Source organism: Lactuca saligna, chromosome 9 (genome assembly GCF_052625555.1).
Source record: "Lactuca saligna cultivar CGN05327 chromosome 9, ASM5262555v1, whole genome shotgun sequence".
NCBI lineage: Eukaryota > Viridiplantae > Streptophyta > Magnoliopsida > Asterales > Asteraceae > Lactuca > Lactuca saligna.
In genome coordinates this window covers 8,234,441-8,253,363 of record NC_136425.1, presented here as the reverse complement: position 1 = coordinate 8,253,363, position 18,923 = coordinate 8,234,441, and the positions used below count along the sequence as shown (strand labels likewise).

The 18,923-nt window shown below is 34.3% G+C and overlaps 3 protein-coding genes across 3 annotated transcripts; 1 reads left to right on the top strand and 2 right to left on the bottom strand.

Moving 5' to 3' along the window:
• Positions 1 to 1,691: 1,691 nt before the first annotated feature.
• On the bottom strand, positions 1,692 to 2,404 carry LOC145013954 (uncharacterized). Its single transcript, XM_078972306.1, has 2 exons — positions 2,144 to 2,404; positions 1,692 to 2,043 (listed from the first exon to the last, which is right to left on the bottom strand). The coding sequence occupies exons 1-2, from the start codon at positions 2,291 to 2,293 to the stop codon at positions 1,753 to 1,755; spliced, it is 441 nt and encodes a 146-aa protein (XP_078828432.1). The 5' UTR covers positions 2,294 to 2,404; the 3' UTR covers positions 1,692 to 1,752.
• A 636-nt stretch (positions 2,405 to 3,040) lies between these two features.
• CHR8 (chromatin remodeling 8) lies at positions 3,041 to 7,980 on the top strand. Its single transcript, XM_078973125.1, has 8 exons — positions 3,041 to 3,332; positions 3,908 to 4,049; positions 4,155 to 4,703; positions 4,779 to 5,166; positions 5,233 to 6,091; positions 6,159 to 6,768; positions 6,852 to 7,247; positions 7,316 to 7,980. Exons 2-8 carry the CDS (start codon positions 3,957 to 3,959, stop codon positions 7,925 to 7,927), a joined length of 3,507 nt encoding a protein of 1,168 aa, XP_078829251.1. The 5' UTR covers positions 3,041 to 3,332; positions 3,908 to 3,956; the 3' UTR covers positions 7,928 to 7,980.
• Positions 7,981 to 11,949: 3,969 nt separating this feature from the next.
• LOC145015863 (uncharacterized protein At1g03900-like) lies at positions 11,950 to 13,604 on the bottom strand. The gene is made up of 3 exons (XM_078974336.1): positions 12,800 to 13,604; positions 12,364 to 12,654; positions 11,950 to 12,278 (listed from the first exon to the last, which is right to left on the bottom strand). The coding sequence occupies exons 1-3, from the start codon at positions 13,286 to 13,288 to the stop codon at positions 12,195 to 12,197; spliced, it is 864 nt and encodes a 287-aa protein (XP_078830462.1). The 5' UTR covers positions 13,289 to 13,604; the 3' UTR covers positions 11,950 to 12,194.
• Between the last annotated feature and the right edge of the window lie 5,319 nt (positions 13,605 to 18,923).

Genomic DNA, 18,923 nt, shown 5'->3' with positions numbered 1-18,923 from the left:
GTATACAAAAAAGTAAGGGAAGTTCTTGGGGAGACTTAAACATATGTCCTACCATCAGACTGAAATTGTCCAAGATTCAGACACTTCAAAGGTTAGTGATTGAATATTCAATTGTGTATACTTACAACAATTTGAAGTGAGACTTTTAAGTGTATGTTTGACATTCAATTCTGTATACTTACATTTAAGTGTATGTGGACAGATTTTGGAGAGTTGTACCATCTGGTTATCAACAATTTGAAGTGAGACTTTTACAAGATGCATATGCTGTAGACCTTGGTAAGAAAACATGTGGATGTAGAGGGTGGCAATTAACTGGTTACCCTTGTGTACATGCATATGCTGCAATTTCAAACCTCAATAGGGATCCAGAGGACTATGTATCACCATGGTTGACCACAAGAATGTTTTGTAATGCCTACTTGTACACCATTAAGCCACTAAATGGTAGTGATATGTGGCCTGATGTGGATTACATCAAGCCATTGCCTCCCAAAATGAGAAGAATGCCAGGAAGACCATCAACAAAAAGGAAAAGGGATCAGATTGAGAATGAACTAAAGGGCAATAAGCATACAGTCTCAAAAAGGGGAATTGTTATGAGATGCAGCATATGCAGAGAATCAGGGCATAATAAAGCAAAATGTCCTCAAAAACCAATTGGGGAATCCTCAAATCCAAAGTCAAAGTTAAAAAATAAAAAAGCCAACAAAAAGGTATTTCTCCTCATTTACCTTTTGATTACAATAAAACAGCTTCTAATTCTAACATTTGAGTTATTTCATAACAGGTAAAGTGAAGGTTGAATTGCATCAAGAAGTTGATTTGGAAAGTGATAGTGATAGTAAAGTTCAAAGGGAGCCTGATAGTGAGGTGGAGTCTTATGAAGTTGATTTGGAAAGTGATAGTGACAGTGAAGTTCAAAGGGAGCCTGATAGTGAGGTGGAGTCTTATGAAGTTGATTATGAAGAGGGTAATCATACATATGAAGATGTAGACCAACTTGAGGTTGAAGCTGAAGAACAGGTTGAAGTTGGAGGGGTTGAAGAACAGGTTGAACTTGAAGAACATGTTGAAGCACTTGTTGAAGTTGAAGTTGAAGAAGGTGAATACCAGGCTAGAGATGTAGATCAAGTTGAACAGGTTGAAGTTGAAGTAATTCAAGATCCAGTTGGACAAGATGACCAAGGACAGGCTGCAGTCCAAGATCCAGTGGAAGAGGAGCATATGATGGAAGTACCAGCATTTCAGGTTCTACAGGGAAAGAGAAGAAGGAAACCTTCAGAAAGAATCACAAAAATCCAAATAAGAAAGAAGTGGGAGGGAAAAGAGGGGAGTAGTTGTGATAAACCAATGGAATTGGATTAGAATTTGATAATTTGTTGTTTTTTTGGCATCATTGACTGGGAATCTTTTGTCTAGTAATATGTGTACCTTTTGGCAGTAATGCATCTGTAACTGTGTTTAATTCCACTGTTTTGTAAACAATGTTTCCTGGAATCCAATGTTACATTCCCATGTTAGATTATATTATATTACATTCCAATGTTTCAATGTATACCATTCCAGTGTTTAATTACTTTTCATTCCATTCCAGTGTTTAATTACTTTTCATTCTAAACATGTAACAAAAACTTCAGAAGCAAAAACATGTAACAAAAACATCCATTCATAACATACATAAAGTACATCATTTTAATACCAGTCATGTTTTAATCATAAACTACATCATTAACCCTAATACATCATGAACTACAATGAAATCCACATTTTCACATACAATACAAATAACAAAATCAGTGCCAATTTGTGAGTAAACAACTCCCACTTGACTTTGTCCAATTCCTGTCTATTAACAAAATTGGTGTTCTTTTCTTCTTCGATCTTCATTCTACATATGCTGATTTCATTCTCCAAAGTGCAAATTTTCAAGGTTAAATTACAGCTTTCTTCTGGTTTCCTCCAGTAAGGCTTTCTTCCATCTATCCTCCCTTCATCCTCATCCAGCCATTGCCAGAATTTACAGCTTGGACTTTTTCCATTCTTGAAGAAAAATTAAAAAAATGTTAGGTTAAAGGATGAAAAAGAAGAAAGGGTATTCAACAAGATGGAGAAGAAGAAAGTTGGAACGTATTCAGCTTACCATCGAGTTTTGACAAACTCTAAATTTTCTTCCAGGATTGTCAGGGGTTCTTGAAGTCTTCACACGAGATGGTAAGTTGCAATCACATGGATGATCAGCTTGAAAATCATCTGGTCGTTTTGAAGAATAAGATGAGGAAGAAGAAGCCATCGTAGATCTAGGGTTCAAAATCGGGTGTAATTGAATGACTTCTAATACTGTAAACGAAGATGATATAAGCACAAAGCCATGTAGGTGCAACGTATTCAACTCATGTGCCAGATGGCTGCCACATAAGCAAAAACAGGTAATAGCCGGTTATATTACCTTAATATGAACAAAACTAACAAGTTTGTTCCATTAATAAGAACAAAAAAAAGAATATTACCTATATGTGGACAATCGAAATAGTTACTTACCTTCATAAGTCATTTTCCCATACATCTAGACCATCAAGATATTCCTCTATGTAATATGATCTTATTGAAACAAAATTAAGACTTTGATCATTTGTATATGTTTGCAGTTTGCGGATGCTTGATAATTTAACTTATGAGGAACACTCTAAAAAAATTGTTGGCTTTGCCCCTAGCACCATATAATGCGATTTAGAACTTTGAAGGTGCGGTTTGCAATGTTAACTCTAAACCGCACCAAATTGCACCGCAAACACCCTACCACCAATATATTGCATTCCTTGAGCCCCAAGGTACTCTTAATCGAATTTCTTGCGAGTGATCTCATTTTTGAGACCTGTTCTTCACTTCCCAGGAACGAGTTTGACCACACATTACAATATGCTATCATTGTTTCCAGCCAAAAAAAATCCATAGACTTTGATATAAAACAGTAATTGAAAAAAAAAATCACATTTAAAATATCAATTTATAATCTTTTTATAAAAGGCGCGAATGTTAACACGCAGTGTTTGCTGCTGCCTTGTGTGCCAAAAAAGCCAACCGACCCGACTGGTTCACAGCTACAAATACGACGCCGTCTTTGATTTCTTCCTCCGATCGATTTAGTCTAGGTTTGGGAAGAGCGAAATCAGAAACACAATCGAGTTCACAAATTGTGGTCTCCGTCAATCTAGGGTTTGATTGATCGTCTAATCGAGATGTATATGTTCTTTGATTTTCTTAGTTTCTAGAAACCAATCGAACACCGGGGGCAGAGATTTCCGGTAATATTTAGCCGAAGACTCGTACGGGTGAGACTAAATATATCCTTTATGATTTATTTACTTTTATATTATGCGTCGCATCTCAAATTGTTGACGAGTTTATCCTGAAACAAGTTGTATTTTCGTGAAATTGTGGTCGAATAAAGGGTTTATCATGTGTGTTATCGTTTGGTGGCTCAATATGATGTTTGACTGTAGCTGGATGTACCGTGGTGTTTGTAGAAAGTGTCTTTAAATTAGAGCACATCACATGAAATATCTAGGTCGTTAGTGGTTCACTCATTTGCAGTAATGATCATGAATGTGTGAGTACTGCAAGAAATTTGGATGCATTGCGAAATGGCAAGAACATATCATAGCATTTTGTCAGAATTAGAAGTTGGATATTGTTGTACACAACCTTAGTGGTTATTTTTACAGGATGCATAACAGTTTTAGAACACCACCAGGTTCAAATTTATTTATTTTCATTTTGTGGCTTCAATAGGGTTTTTTTTTTTTCGTACCTTAATCATGTTAGTTTATATTTGTGCCTATAAGACTCAGGAGAATCTCATAGTTCATTTAAGTGTATCAACTAACGATTCTTGTGGTTATGGCAGTGGAATTTTTGGGATATCAGCATTCATGAAATAGCTGGTGTTTTCAAGAATGAAAGAAGAAGAGGAAGATAGGGCTTTGTTAAGTAGTCTGGGCGTCACATCAGCAAATCCAGAAGAGCTTGAACATGATATACTAGAAGAGGTGCTATACATTGTACTCTTATAACAAGTTTAAGACATCAAATAACTCTTCTATGTATGTACTTTAGTGCAACCTAATCTAATCATAGCCTCCATCTATTGGCAGGCAAGAAACCATGCTGAACAGGACAGCCAAGTGGGAGGGACCACAGATGATGAACATCTTGAAAGAAGACAAAGCAATGAACCATCATCCACAAACCAAACAGACGTCCTTAATAAGTTAAGAGCCATAAATGTTGAAATAGATGCTGTTGCATCCACAGTTGAAGATGTGAAAAACTTTTCAAGAACCGAAGAACATGCACACAGTGGTGATGATGAGAACGGAGAAAAAAGCATCCTGCAGGCTTCATCCAATGATCTAACCCTTCAGCATGCTCTAGCAACTGATCGATTGGAAAGCCTGAAAAGAACAAAAGCTCAACTCGAGAAACAAATTGGACATTTGGGCAATGAGGGTATTCCTGTAGATAATAAACACGAAAAGCTCTTGAAATCTCTTGTAAAGGAAGAGCCAAATCACAAGAGAAAGAAGAAAGAAGTCCCAACAACAAATAAGAAATCAAAGAAGCGGCATAAAACAGTAGCTTTCAATGACGATGGTGATTTTGATGCGGTTTTAAACGCAGCCTCTGCAGGATTTGTTGAAACAGTGAGTCTCTGGTTTCATTGACTATCTCTAGTGAGTATGAGTCAGTAATTGACAATTCCATTCTGTTTGTGTCAGGAAAGGGATGAATTGGTCCGGAAAGGAATCCTAACTCCATTCCATAACCTCAAAGGATATGAACGCCGTATTGAAGAATCAGGGCCATCTCATACAGTTGAAGAAGACAATGATCTTCCCTCCACCAGCATAGCAAGAGCTGTTAAATCAATATCAGAAGCTGCACAATCTCGCCCTACAACAAAACTATTAGATCCAGATTCCCTACCAAGACTCGATGCACCAACACGCCCTTTTCAAAGACTTCAAACACCTTTCAAGATTCCCCAATCCCTGGAAAATAATGAAAGAAAGTCAAAAGATTCAAATAGGAAAAAGAGAAGGCCTTTGCCTGGGAAGAGATGGAGGAAGGTAGCATCACGTGAGGAAAATTCTCTTGAAGAGATCGGTATGTCATCAATATTTGCATAGTCAAAACCTGCTTTTTTTATATTTTATTTTATATTGAATGTAGAGGATGCAAGAGGGTCTAGTATTGAAGAAGACAATCAAGAAGGTGTTGAAGGCAATGAGGATCCTTCTTTTGTGACACTAGAAGGCGGATTAAAGATTCCAGATTCAATCTTCAGCCAACTTTTTGACTATCAAAAGGTGGGAGTTCAGTGGTTATGGGAGCTTCATTGCCAAAGAGCTGGTGGAATCATAGGAGATGAAATGGGACTTGGGAAAACCATTCAAGTATTGTCTTTTCTTGGAGCTTTACATTTCAGTAACATGTATAAACCCAGTATAATCATATGTCCAGTTACCCTTTTGCGTCAATGGAGGAGGGAAGCAAAGAAATGGTATCCATCTTTTCATGTGGAGATACTACACGATTCTGCTCGAGGTGCTCCTTATAAAAAGAAGCAACCCAAGTCAGATGAAAGTGATTATGAAACTACAGAAAGTGATGAAGAAGGAAGTGGAGGTTTACATTCAAGTAACAACAACAACAAGAAGTGGGATTCTTTGATAAACCGTGTTTTGAGAAACGAATCCGGTTTATTGATTACTACCTATGAACAGCTTCGAATCCTTGGGGAAAAACTGCTTGACATTGAATGGGGATATGCAGTATTGGATGAAGGACACAGAATAAGAAACCCAAATGCAGAAGTTACTCTAGTTTGCAAACAGTTGCAAACAGTTCATCGTATCATAATGACTGGAGCACCCATCCAGAACAGATTAAGTGAACTATGGTCATTGTTTGATTTTGTATTTCCTGGAAAACTAGGGGTATTACCGGTATTTGAAGCAGAATTTGCAGTTCCCATTTCTGTTGGTGGATATGCTAATGCATCACCTTTGCAAGTATCCACTGCTTACAGGTAGGTATGTTGTATATTTATTTTTCTGTGTTTTGAATTTTAAAATTTAACATTTAAGAATGTGCAGATGTGCAGTTGTTCTACGTGACCTAATCATGCCTTATCTTCTTCGAAGAATGAAAGCAGATGTAAATGCTGAGCTTCCAACAAAAACAGAACATGTCCTGTTTTGCAGCCTTACAGGGGATCAAAGATGTTTATACAGAGCATTTCTTGCAAGTTCAGAAGTGGAACAGATCTTCAATGGAGACAGAAACTCTCTTTATGGAATCGATGTGATGCGTAAGATTTGCAATCACCCTGATTTACTCGAACGAGAACATGCAGCTCAGAATCCTGATTATGGAAACCAAGAAAGAAGTGGGAAGATGAAAGTTGTTGCTCAGGTTCTTAAGGTTTGGAAAGAACAAGGCCACCGTGTTCTTCTTTTTGCCCAGACTCAACAGATGCTTGATATTCTTGAGAGTTTTTTGATTCGTGATTCCTATACTTATAGACGAATGGACGGTTTAACCCCTGTGAAGCAAAGGATGACTTTAATGGATGAGTTTAATAATTCTCCCGATATCTTCATCTTCATTTTGACCACTAAAGTTGGTGGATTGGGGACAAATTTAACCGGTGCAAATCGAGTCATTATATTTGATCCCGATTGGAACCCTTCTACCGACATGCAGGTTGGTATGACAAGGGCGTTTACGTCTTTTTATCCAACTTTGTTATAATTCTTTTTTTAATTTTAATTTTTGGTGATTGTCAGGCGAGGGAGCGTGCATGGCGTATTGGTCAAACAAAAGATGTAACGATTTACAGATTGATAACGCGTGGAACGATAGAAGAAAAAGTATATCATCGACAAATATACAAACATTTTTTAACCAACAAAATCTTGAAAAACCCACAGCAGAGAAGATTCTTTAAAGCTCGCGACATGAAAGATCTCTTCACATTGAATGATGATAAAGAAAACGGAAGCACCGAAACATCAAATCTTTTCAGTCAATTATCCGAAGATGTAAACAGCGTCCGCCAAAATGAAAATCCCGAAACACTCGCCGAAAAGAAACAAAAGGAAATGATTGATGACAGCAATGAAGGAGGGGTAGAAGAGGAAACAAATATTTTGCGGTCTCTCTTTGATGCTCAGGGGATTCATGTAAGCTTGGTTTCTTTTTCCACGGTTTTATTGAACATAAAGTAATAACATTTTATATAAATTTGCAGAGTGCGGTGAACCATGATGTGATAATGAATGCTAATAATGATGAGGAAAAGGTGAAACTCGATGAACAAGCTTCACAAGTTGCACATCGAGCAGCGGAAGCATTACGCCAATCGCGAATGCTTAGGAGCCGTGAAAGCATCGCGGTTCCAACGTGGACCGGGAAATCAGGAACCGCGGGTGCACCCACGGGTGGTGGTCGGAAGTTCGGGTCAATGGTCAACTCAAAGTTGGTTGCTAAAACCAGAATCGAACATGGATCCGGATCTGGATCTAAGTTTGTTGTTGGAGCATCTGGTGGGAAAGCGTTATCTTCATCTGAGTTATTGGCTAAAATTAGAGGGACCCAAGAGCAAGCGGTTGGTGATGCATTGGGTTCATCGGTTAGACCGCGGAACTTGGGTGGGGTGCAGCCGGAGGTTTTGATTCGACAAATTTGTAGTTTTTTACAGCAAAGAGGTGGGACCAGTGATTCCGGTAGTATAGTCCATCATTTTAAAGATAGGATTCCCTCAAAGGATTTGCCTGTGTTTAAGTCTCTTTTGAAGGAGATTGCAACTTTGCAAAAAACTCCCAATGCCTCTTCCTGGATTTTGAAATCTGAGTATCGATAGCATTAATCACTTTTCAAGGTATTTATTTACCATGAATTTCGAGATTTTTTGCCTCTAGTGTTTTTTTTTTTGTCCTTCTAATTTTGGCGCTGTTAGGATTGGTAATTAAACATTCACGCAATTGAAATTTTGATTGTGGGAAACAAAAAAAGAAAGAGATAACTTTATATATAATGCGAATCTTGAAAAAACAATACCGTTTATAGAAGAAAAATAAAAGAGGATGACCGATCACTGACTATCAATTGCATCATTTTTCTATTTGAAAAAGTGGGTCGTTCTTGATGCAAACAATAATTCTTTTTGGTTGTATTCTAAACTTGTGACAACTTTTTGTTAAGTTTTTATTTGAAAGATGGTAACTTTTTGTTGTATTTGACCAATGATGTTTTACATGCTTGAAAACTAGTTAAAATTTCGCTTGGGATAGCTATGTGTAAGTCGAAATTTTTACAAATAGAAGTGACATTTTTGACTTTTGATATATTTATAGAAAACAGGCTGATATGGTTCAAGTTTTAAAAGGGCCCCATAGAAATAAAAACAGAAAAGAGTCGAGTCAAATGCGTCAAGCCGTTAAATGGATGGATCAAAGGTTTAACCCGATAGTAATATGTTTTTGTCATATCATATTCAATTATTCATATCTATTGTACTTACCATCCAAAAGACAAATATAAGAACATTACGGGTAAAAAGAGTTGCTCTATTATTTGCTAAATTTATTAAATATATTTTCTAATACATATTAGAAAACTACTATTAATTATTAAAAATATTACCATAATTAAATTCAAAATACATTTATTATGGATTATTAATGTATTTTACATTTAATTATTATAATATTTCTTATAATTAATATATACTAGGTGTGAGCCCCATGTATTACATGGGTGTATTTAAAACAATTAAATATGTATAAATATTTGAAATTTTTGAATTTATAAGAAAAATGAGAAAAATATTGAATTACTAAAATTAAAGTGTTTTTTTTTTTCTCTTTTAAATTTAAACAAATCATTAAGATAAAATAATCAAAGCAAATTAATGAGATTTTATTTTAAAATTTTGAAATTATAAGGAAAATCCATTAATGAAATTGATATACATTTATTATTAAATTTAAATACCATATGAAATTTAATAAAATAGGAAAACCACAAAATTACATATGGAATAAAAATTAATTCAAAATAACCACAAAATGACATGTGGCAAAATGAATAAGAGTGTGATAAGTATCAAAAAAAACCTTCATTTATTAAAAAAGATTATATTTAAGAGATTTTCTAATATGTGCCTAATGGCACATATAATAAGCATTAATTGAAGATATATATTACCATAATTAATTATAAAATACATTAATAATAAAAAATATTACCATAATTACATGTGAAGTGCATTAATAACTTCCATAATAAATGCATTTCAAATTTAATTATGTGAAGCTTGAGCTCGGCTCGTGAACAATTTAGTGGGCTTGCGAGCCAAAACGAGCCTCTCTCTCTCTCTCTCTCTCTCTCTATATATATATATATATATATATATATATATATATATATATATATATATATATATATATATATATATATATATATATATATAGAGAGAGAGAGAGAGAGAGAGAGAGAGGGAGGTGAGTTCAATTGAAAAATAAAAAAGGTTGAGAATGGGAGAATCATTATCAGCCACTCATTTAATCTAAGCATAAAAAGACACGGTGACAAACTTGTAAATATGTTAATAACCTTCAATCTCAAATACGTAACTATAGAGAATTCAATAACAATCCGCTCATCATCAAAAAATTTCCTCCAACCTTCAATAATCATCAAGATTTCTTCAACTAAATCGGAACTTCTTCACTGGTCATGAAATTGGAATCAGAGTTCTGGACTCGCAGTCACAGTCGACATTGAAGGACTCAAAATCGGTACTCACAGGTTCCCAATCGGATTTTCGGAAATCAAAATCAAAATAAAAAATCGATCAGACATAGGATGTCGCGTCTGAAGTCGAAATCGGAAGTATATGAGGATTTGGAATTAATAACTTGATGTTTTTAAAAAATTTAAAATAGTTAACTTGTATGCCCTCCAACTGTTTGATGAAATGCATAAACTAAATTACCATGTTATATTCACATATGAATATGTTTTCTCACCTGAATCAGTATATGATTATTAAAAATACAAAACAAATATGCAAGTCTGTATGTTATTCATACATATAAAAATTATATATAGTTGTTAAAATACCTTCAAATATTCATAAGTGAATATATATTTACAAGTTAATATACATTGTAATATTCATATGTGAATATACTGTGTAATATTCGTAAGTGAATATATCATCTAATATTCACAAGTGAATAGTAATATACTATGTAATATTCACATATGATATATCATGTAATATTATGTAATATTCACTTATGAAATATCATTTAATACTCATAAGTGAATATACCATATAATATTCATAAATGAATATACTATGTTAATATTCACAAGTGAATACATCGTCCAATATTAAAATATGAATATATTATATTTATTATATGTTATATTCATATATGAATAATATTTAAATTGTAAAAAAAAAAATCATACTTTTTATTCATAAATGAATAACAAATGTATTATAATAAAACATGATTCATTTTTATTAACTTATGAATACGATAGCTGAAAATATAAAAAAAAAAAATATATTTTATCTTAAAACTATATCAATATGGATGTCTATTTGTAAAGAATAAAAATTCATGAATTTTGGTATATTTAAAATCATTTTTTTGATAAAAATAGCTTCTAAAAATTAAAAAAAAAAACGAAAAAAACTATGTTTTTGTATATATTAAGGTAATGATTAGGATAGTTTAAGGAAATATGTTTTTGCTAGAAAACACATGTGCATTTTTTTTTCATTTCCGCTGGTACGTTGGAGGTTTTTACGGCAAAAATAAATAATTAGCTGAGAATGATTTCCCTATTCTCAACCTTTTTTTTTCTCAATTGAACTCTCCCCTATATATATATATATATATATATATATATATATATATATATATATATATATATATATATATATATATATATATATATATATATATATATATATATATATATATATGCTCGTTTAAGCTCGTGAGCCCATTAATTGAAGCTCGGCTCAAGCTTGTTTAATAAACAAGCCTCATATTCAGGCTCGAGCTCGGCTCAGGCTCGTTTAATTCGATCTCGAGTCGAGCTTTTAGCGAGTCAATCCCAAATAGCTCACGAGTAGCTCAGCTCACTTACACCCTAGCTTCAATAGAAGACATCGGGCAAACAACAATATAAATAAAGATAAAAAAATAAGAATAATGAAAGCTCCCACTTGGATTCACCGAATGACTCTAAATATACACAATTCGACCTAATTAAGGTATACATTAAAACAATAGTCACAAAGAATGAATATAACCGAGCATTGACTTGACATTTACGACACCTTTTTGCCAATTGAGCTGTAACAAGTATACATACAAAACTTTTGTTTCACTTAATCTGATACCGTGACTTGATGCATTAAGTAAAAAACAATGGTCAACTGATGAATATTGTGATATTTTTTTAGAATTTAAAAATGATGGTTTATTCACTGTAGAAAGAAGAAGCCTTTATTTATACAACACTTCATCAACACAATCATCATTCCTTTTACCCACACAGAATTAGGAAAAAAACAATCCCTTGGATAAGTAAAAGAAAAGATATTTCTTGCATTGAATAGTAGCTCGAAAATAAGAAACACCTCAGAAAAAAATACAAAACAACAGTGCATATTAAGTAGGGATAGAAGAGCTCGATTAGAATTCAATTTGAGTTTTTATAAACTCAAACCTGGTTCATTATATTTATATGTTTCAAACTAGACGCAACAAGTATACTCAAAACAGGTTTCCTTCCAGGGTGAAGAACAAGGCAACAACAGATTCACAGTAGAGGAAGCAATGGGAAGACAAGATCTTAACGTCAGAGTGAAATTGGACTTACGTTGGCAGATAATTGTAACATATAATTATGAAATACAAGGTCACGAATATTTATATATTCCAGACAATTACAATTATTTCCAATAATGGACTGTCACTGTATATTGATTGTTACCTTCTGTTGTATCATGTCATCTATTCTGCTTGCTTTCCTCAACATTAACATAACAGAAGAAAAGATATCATCCAAGTATTACACCTCATCCGATTCCGATACAATCAAAATGCTGCCCATCCAGCTGCACTGCTTTTGCTTTTGCTTTGAGTTGTTGACCCAGATCCACCGCTTGAAGGAAGATTCCTCTGCATGATTGTTGTTCTCTTTCAGTTGGAATTAAGATTCGAAGAATATATGTAGCCAAGGAGATGAACTAATAAAAAAAGATACCTCGAGCTGAGAGAAATCTGTGAAAGCATCTGTAGAATTCCTTGCAGCAACATTATGAGTTGTAGAAGTCATCCGAACAGCAGCAGGATCATTGGGTGGGGGTGGGATAGGAGACCTAATTTTCCCGGAGGCAACTGGTGGAGGAGCAAGGCTTAGAGGCTTAGACTTAACCTTCTCAGGTGGAGGAGCAAGGCTAAGTGGCTTAATCTTTTCGGATAACCCTGCAGATGAAAGCATCCCAGCTCCACTTGCAGGTTTGTTTTTTACAGTGATCCGAATTGTTTCACCCTCCTAAAATATGTAATGGTTCAGGTTAATATTCTCTAATGAGCTCAAATCCATTTCAATACTTCTAGGAATTAGATGGTTTCAGCTACTGATCTGAAAATGTCGACTATATACGCATAGCCGGAAAACTGTAAGTGACGATACATACCTTCAATCTGTGATTTACAGCAGGATGGATATTGATATGACTCTCGTCGCTGGCTTCATCGGCATCCTTCTCAATCTCCCTCTTCACATACTTCTCATGATCCGACAACGCCACATTAAAATCAAACGCCTCGTTCCTCTCTGTAAACCCTAACCCTATAAAAGCGTGTTTCCCCGTGCCATCCTCGATTTTCAAAACAAAATACCTCGACGAATCGAGCACCGACTCCACGGCGCTCTCCCTCTGGCCAGGATAAACAAAACAAGCCGCAAACAAATCTCCGGAATTCGGATCTTCCAATCGGATCTCACACCGGTCCTTACAGGAAACAACACGAAGCCTGCCAGACCAGATCTTGTCCGACTGAAGCCACTCTCCGCATTTGTAACCGCCGCTAGTGGAACGCGGCGGGATTTTGAAAACCGACACTTCTCGAACCACTAGTAACGTGTGCTCGAAGGACTCTTCTTCTTCTAACTCGAACGACATCGCTGATTGGTGTTGATGTTGTTCTGCTGCTGCGATCGACAATGTGAGATATTAAAATCGAGTAAAAGCGATGTAGATTTCTTGAGGTTAAAGTGATGAAAAGTTCAAAAAGAACAGAGTGATCGGGATTGATTTTGGAAGTATATCTACAACGACGTAAGATTGAAGAATCGAAGATCGAGAAAGGAAGATAGAATATTATAATCAGTGCGAGTGGGAGTGGGAGAGACGTGAGTTTGAAATGTCAACTGCGGCTGCGTCTGGTTTTTTTCTTCATTAGATAAGAATACCCGGCAGGCCGCGGCATCCACCATTACCATTTACCAAATATATTCGGTTTGGGCTTTTTCGTTGATTTATAGTTCAATTTAGTTTTTATTTTTAAGCTTTCGTTTAATATTATTATTTCAATTTCAAGGATCTGTATTTTTTAAACTACAAAGATACACGGTACAAAATGAAATTGAGATGAAACAGAAATTCGAATTTGTATTCGTGTAAAGTGTAAAAAAACACGACGTCGTGTTGTGTTCGTTTTAATAATTCGACACGAAATTGACATGATTTAATATTTGTCTGTCGTATTTTTCGTGTTTGTCGTGTTATGAATGATTAAGTATTAATTAAATAAATTAATTTTTATTTTATGTTATATTTGTCATGTCATGTCGCGTTTGATGTTTTTTAATCAGTTCATTTTCGTGTTAATTAAAAAAAAAATGACACAATAAAAACATGACACAATGACCAAATTTACCACCCCTAGTTACAAGGCTTCTCCATATGCACAATTCCTTTCCTTCCTAACCCTAACATACTTTTTTTTTACTACGCTAGCATCACAACCAAAGCAAGATGCAGAAGTAACAAAACATAATGTACAAGCTATGTAATGCAAGTGAACCAAGGATCATAGGGATACATGTTGTCCTAATGAGGCAAAAGCCTCGGTATCGGAACATCAAGAATGGTGTTCCAAGAAGTACTACAACAAAACATGCTCCCGTCCGTTCATATGTAGAGCATACCGACCACCTTAATTACCATGTTTACGACATGTGAGATAGGAAGCTCTTAAAATAAGAACAACTTAAAATACGGTGAATGTAATAAGTCATATTGTTATATGGGATAATTATAAAATGGTAACATCATTTCTTATAATTACTTTATAATTAAAGAAAATGACTTTAATTTTTGCATTACTGTGTTTATCATCAAGTCTAAAATTTGTTATTTCATACTTCATAAATGTAAAATTTGAAATTTGCTCTCATGTGTACAAAACACTACAATTCTCATGTATTTTTTTAGTCCAAAATATACTTCTAATATGACATAAATTTTATTAGAAACAAAATTAACTTATACAACAAATAATTAAATTTGAAGAAAATATGTTATTTACAATAATTTTCAGCAAATAAATAGTCATTCACTAATTCTCAAATCCCTTAACGCAAATTGTAATTCACTAATTTGCATTATAAAAATAAATATGCGTCTTAAGTATGTTTTATTTTTCACATGTATGTCATGAAACATAATTTATACGTTATCTTTCAAAAACTCGTAGAATATTGGTTTTTGTTTGTTTTACATATGAATCATGATGACTCGAAGAATAAAACAATTATGAATAATATACAAGTACTAAGTTTGTAAATGGTTTTAAATGTGTTATCATCCCATGAAAACATTAAAAGAAGGAAAAGTCCAATAAACCTTTGAATTCAGTTTGTTATAACATTTTAATTGTCCTTGTTGGGTCTTAAAAAAATTATGATTGTGTGATCATAATTGTTGATGCGTCAAAAATGAACCTCACATCTACTATTTTGGCAAGCATTAAATAATGATCAAACAATATATTCAAGTTAAATATTTACTTCCAAGAGGGATACCTTTGGCACTACAAAAAAATGTTTAGAAGGACATACATTTCTTGACTTCAATGGTCTATAAAGCACAAAAACTAGTAAAAGGAACCATTCAGAAAAAAAAAAAAAAAAACAAAAAAAAAAACAAAAACAAAAAAAAAACAAAAAAAAAAAACAAAAAAAAAAAAAAACAAAAAAAAAAAAAACAAAAAAAAAAAAAAAACAAAAAAAAAAAAAACAAAAAAAAAAAAACAAAAACAAAAAAAAACAAAAAAAAAAAAACAAACAAACAAAAACAATACCTTAATGATTTTCAATTTGGAGTTGGTGTGTCATGCTAAGGTTGTTTTTCTTAGTGTCAACATGATGTTGAGTGAATGTCATTATAAGGGTCTCTTGCATTGCTTACTGTGGATTTCTCGAATCCTTTTAATATGGTGGACAGATTTGTCTTATTTAATGGGATCAGGATAAGGTGACCTTCCATTTTTTTGTGGGTCAAACTCTTAAATGGACAGACAACAATGTTGTATTTGGGAGATAAATATATTTGGTCCACTATTGGAGTTCAACAATGCGACCCTTTGGGACCACTTTTTTTTTGTTCTTGTATTGCATCCACTTGCTCATCATATTAGAGACAATTGCAAACTTTTTTTTTCATGTTTGGTATCTTGATGATGAGTCTGTCATTGAAGATTTAGAAAATGTGCCCAGAGTATTGGACATCATTAGGGTGATAGGCTCATGATTAGGCTTTGAACTGAATATCAAGAAAACCGAGCTTTTTTTGCCGTCATGTGATGGTAGGAAGCTTCGTGTGAGTTTATTCCTTATTGATATTGGGCGATCGTTATTGGATGTAAAGCTTCTTGGGAGAGCTGTTGGTAGAGATGCGTGTTTCATTAGCGGGTTAGTCATGAAGAGAGTTGTCAACGTTGTTGATTTGATGCTCCTTCTTCCATAGTTACACGACTCCCAGAGTGAGCTTCTTTTGCTCCGATCTTGCATGGACATTGCCAAACTTTTCTTTGGCTTGAGGATATGCGAACATGTTCACATGGATGAGACGGCTTTATTCTTTGATAAATAGTTATGTGGGTCGATTGTGAACATTGTGGTTTGTGGGGGTCCTTTTGTAACATCCAGTTTCAGGACGTTTCTTATTTTGGGATTTCATGTCATAATGTGATCAAGTAAGGTTTTGGGCTTCGAATGAGAGTTTAGACCCTATCGGATATTGATAATGTTGGTTAAGTGATTTAAGCTCTTTAATTGTGTTTTATAGCCAAATGGGTAAAATGGGAAAGTGATATTTCAGACTTCTTGCACGATTTAATGATTTTAGTTCGATATGTTTTCTAGTCAAAAGCAAGTTGATAGAATTGTGGGGATTGTCAATACCTTTGTGTCCATATAAAGATCGTCGAAAACGGAGTTGAAAAAAAAGACGTTATGACTATTTGAAGCTGTAATTGACTTGAGTGAGAACCCGTCTCCACGAAGTGGAGAATTGTTTTCCATGGCGTGGTAATCACCACGAAGTGGAGAACTGTTTTCCACGGAGCGGACGTTGGGCAAGCCCAAACCCATGATTTTTTAGGTTTTCAATATTTTAAAGGTAAGGATTCATGTTTTAGGGGATTTTTTAGCCTCCATCACATCTAGAACTCCTTGAGAGCAACCCTAGCCTCCCTCTTCATGATTTGAGCTCCTTCTCTCTCCTTGAACCTCTTTTAGGTGCTTTTAGTTGTAATTTGATAAATCTTGAAGATCAATATATTTCTTTTAGTTGCACGTAAGGTTGTTTCAAGCTTGGATCTATCAAAGTCACTCCATTTCTATATTATGTGAGTATAAAGTTCATACCTTGCTCTTTAGTTCTTTAGATCATGTTATTGGTGGTTTTTGACACTTTTGGTCCATTTTATGGGTGATTTTGGAGTTGAGTGGACTCCAACATCTTTTGATTAGTTTGGAATGCTTCTTGGATCTCATGGACTAGAAAAGTTATGATCTTTTGTCTTCCCTTTAAGCCACACAACTTATGTTGGTCCTTTAGGTCATTTTGGTGTATTAAATTTTAGATCTTGAAAGTTTATGGCATCATTATGGATAGAGTTGGAAACTTTATCCATCTAAAATTCATGTTGATTCAGATCTGAAGGTTGGAGACTTAGAATTAATGGAGTAAGTTGGGAAAGATGCATTCTTGATCCCTTTGAGTCTTAAAGTTTATATTCTTGGTTGTTTGGACCATCTTAATGGATAAAGTTGGAAACTTTATCCATTATGAAGCTATTAGGTAACATATCTTATATTTGGAAGCTTGGGCTTAAGGGTTAAGTGTTTAACTCGTTAAGCTGGTGGGAACAGTTCCTACGGTGTAACATGTTGCTCGCCATGATGTGTTATCGAGTTTCACCATGACTGTTTCATAGCGTGGCTGCCATGGCGCGGTCAGTGGTTAGCCACAACGTGGTGGCTGACCGTTGACCATTAACTTTTTGACAAGTTTGAATTTTGGTCAAACGTAGAGAGGTGTTGAGTTATAGTTTGAGGTTTACCTTGTGATTGATTTAGGAGGTTTGTATTGATGATTATGTGGGACTTTGAGTAGTGGATTCCAACTCGTCATTCAGATATCCTCATTGTATTATTTATGGCATAATGGTGTGCATGCTAAACTCGTTGAGTCTTATTTTTTGATTGTTATTATATGTACCATTGAGATTACTGATTACTCTGTGACTACTGATAGTCCGCAAGGTTTTTGATAACCCACAAGGTTGTTATATGCCCATAGGACTGCTGATGGCCCCATGGTTGCTGATAACCATAGTTGTTTATATTGTTGTGTGTATGTGATATTTAGGACTGCTGATAGTGTAATCGTCCGTTGTTAGGCATTTCAAACCCAACAAATAAAGGGGGTACGGTATACTCCAAAAGAATCCCACTATATTGCACTAAAAGGTAGTACAAGGCAAGTAGGGTCGATCCACAGAGACACAAGATAATTAGTCTATACCTTTTTGCGTAATGTACTATGGTCACCAACAGAAAAAAGGGGGGGTTTAGAGTGCAATGACTAAACAAACAAATCAAAAACACACGTAGTCAGCTAAATGAGTGAATTAAATTCATATTTTATACGTACTCCAATTTCTTGTATGACAACTTAGCAATGTGACTCAGAGATGACACAATATTCGTTCAGTTCTATCTAAGTTGGTACTTGAAATTGTTAATAAGCTCTAACACTTTCCATTCACCACATTAATTAACCAAAACAAGCTCTTTGATTAACCCTAACCTTACTAACCTAATCTAAACAAGATATTGGAATTAGATTAAAAGATTACATGAAGCTTTATGTGAATGTTCCCAACAACACCCAATATTCCTCACAAGCTCGAGAGTGTAAAAGTTTATGAATAATATTTACACTAAATTCATTCAATAGAGATCAATTTAATGCTTGTTACTTGTTCAATTCCACAAAACAATTACGGATTTTGTAAAAGAGATAACTTGAATGACCTAACTCTAATTCAAATGGCCAATAAGAATCACAATTACAATCAAACATTTGATTAACGCAAAATCAAATTCATTAGATAAAAATTGAAAACAAACATCATGTCATATGATTGAAGTCACTACCAAGAAGTCAAAAACATGAAATTGGAGAAACTAGGGTTCTGGCCATACATGGCTAGAACAAGATCACAAGTCTAAAAGATGAAAGTGAT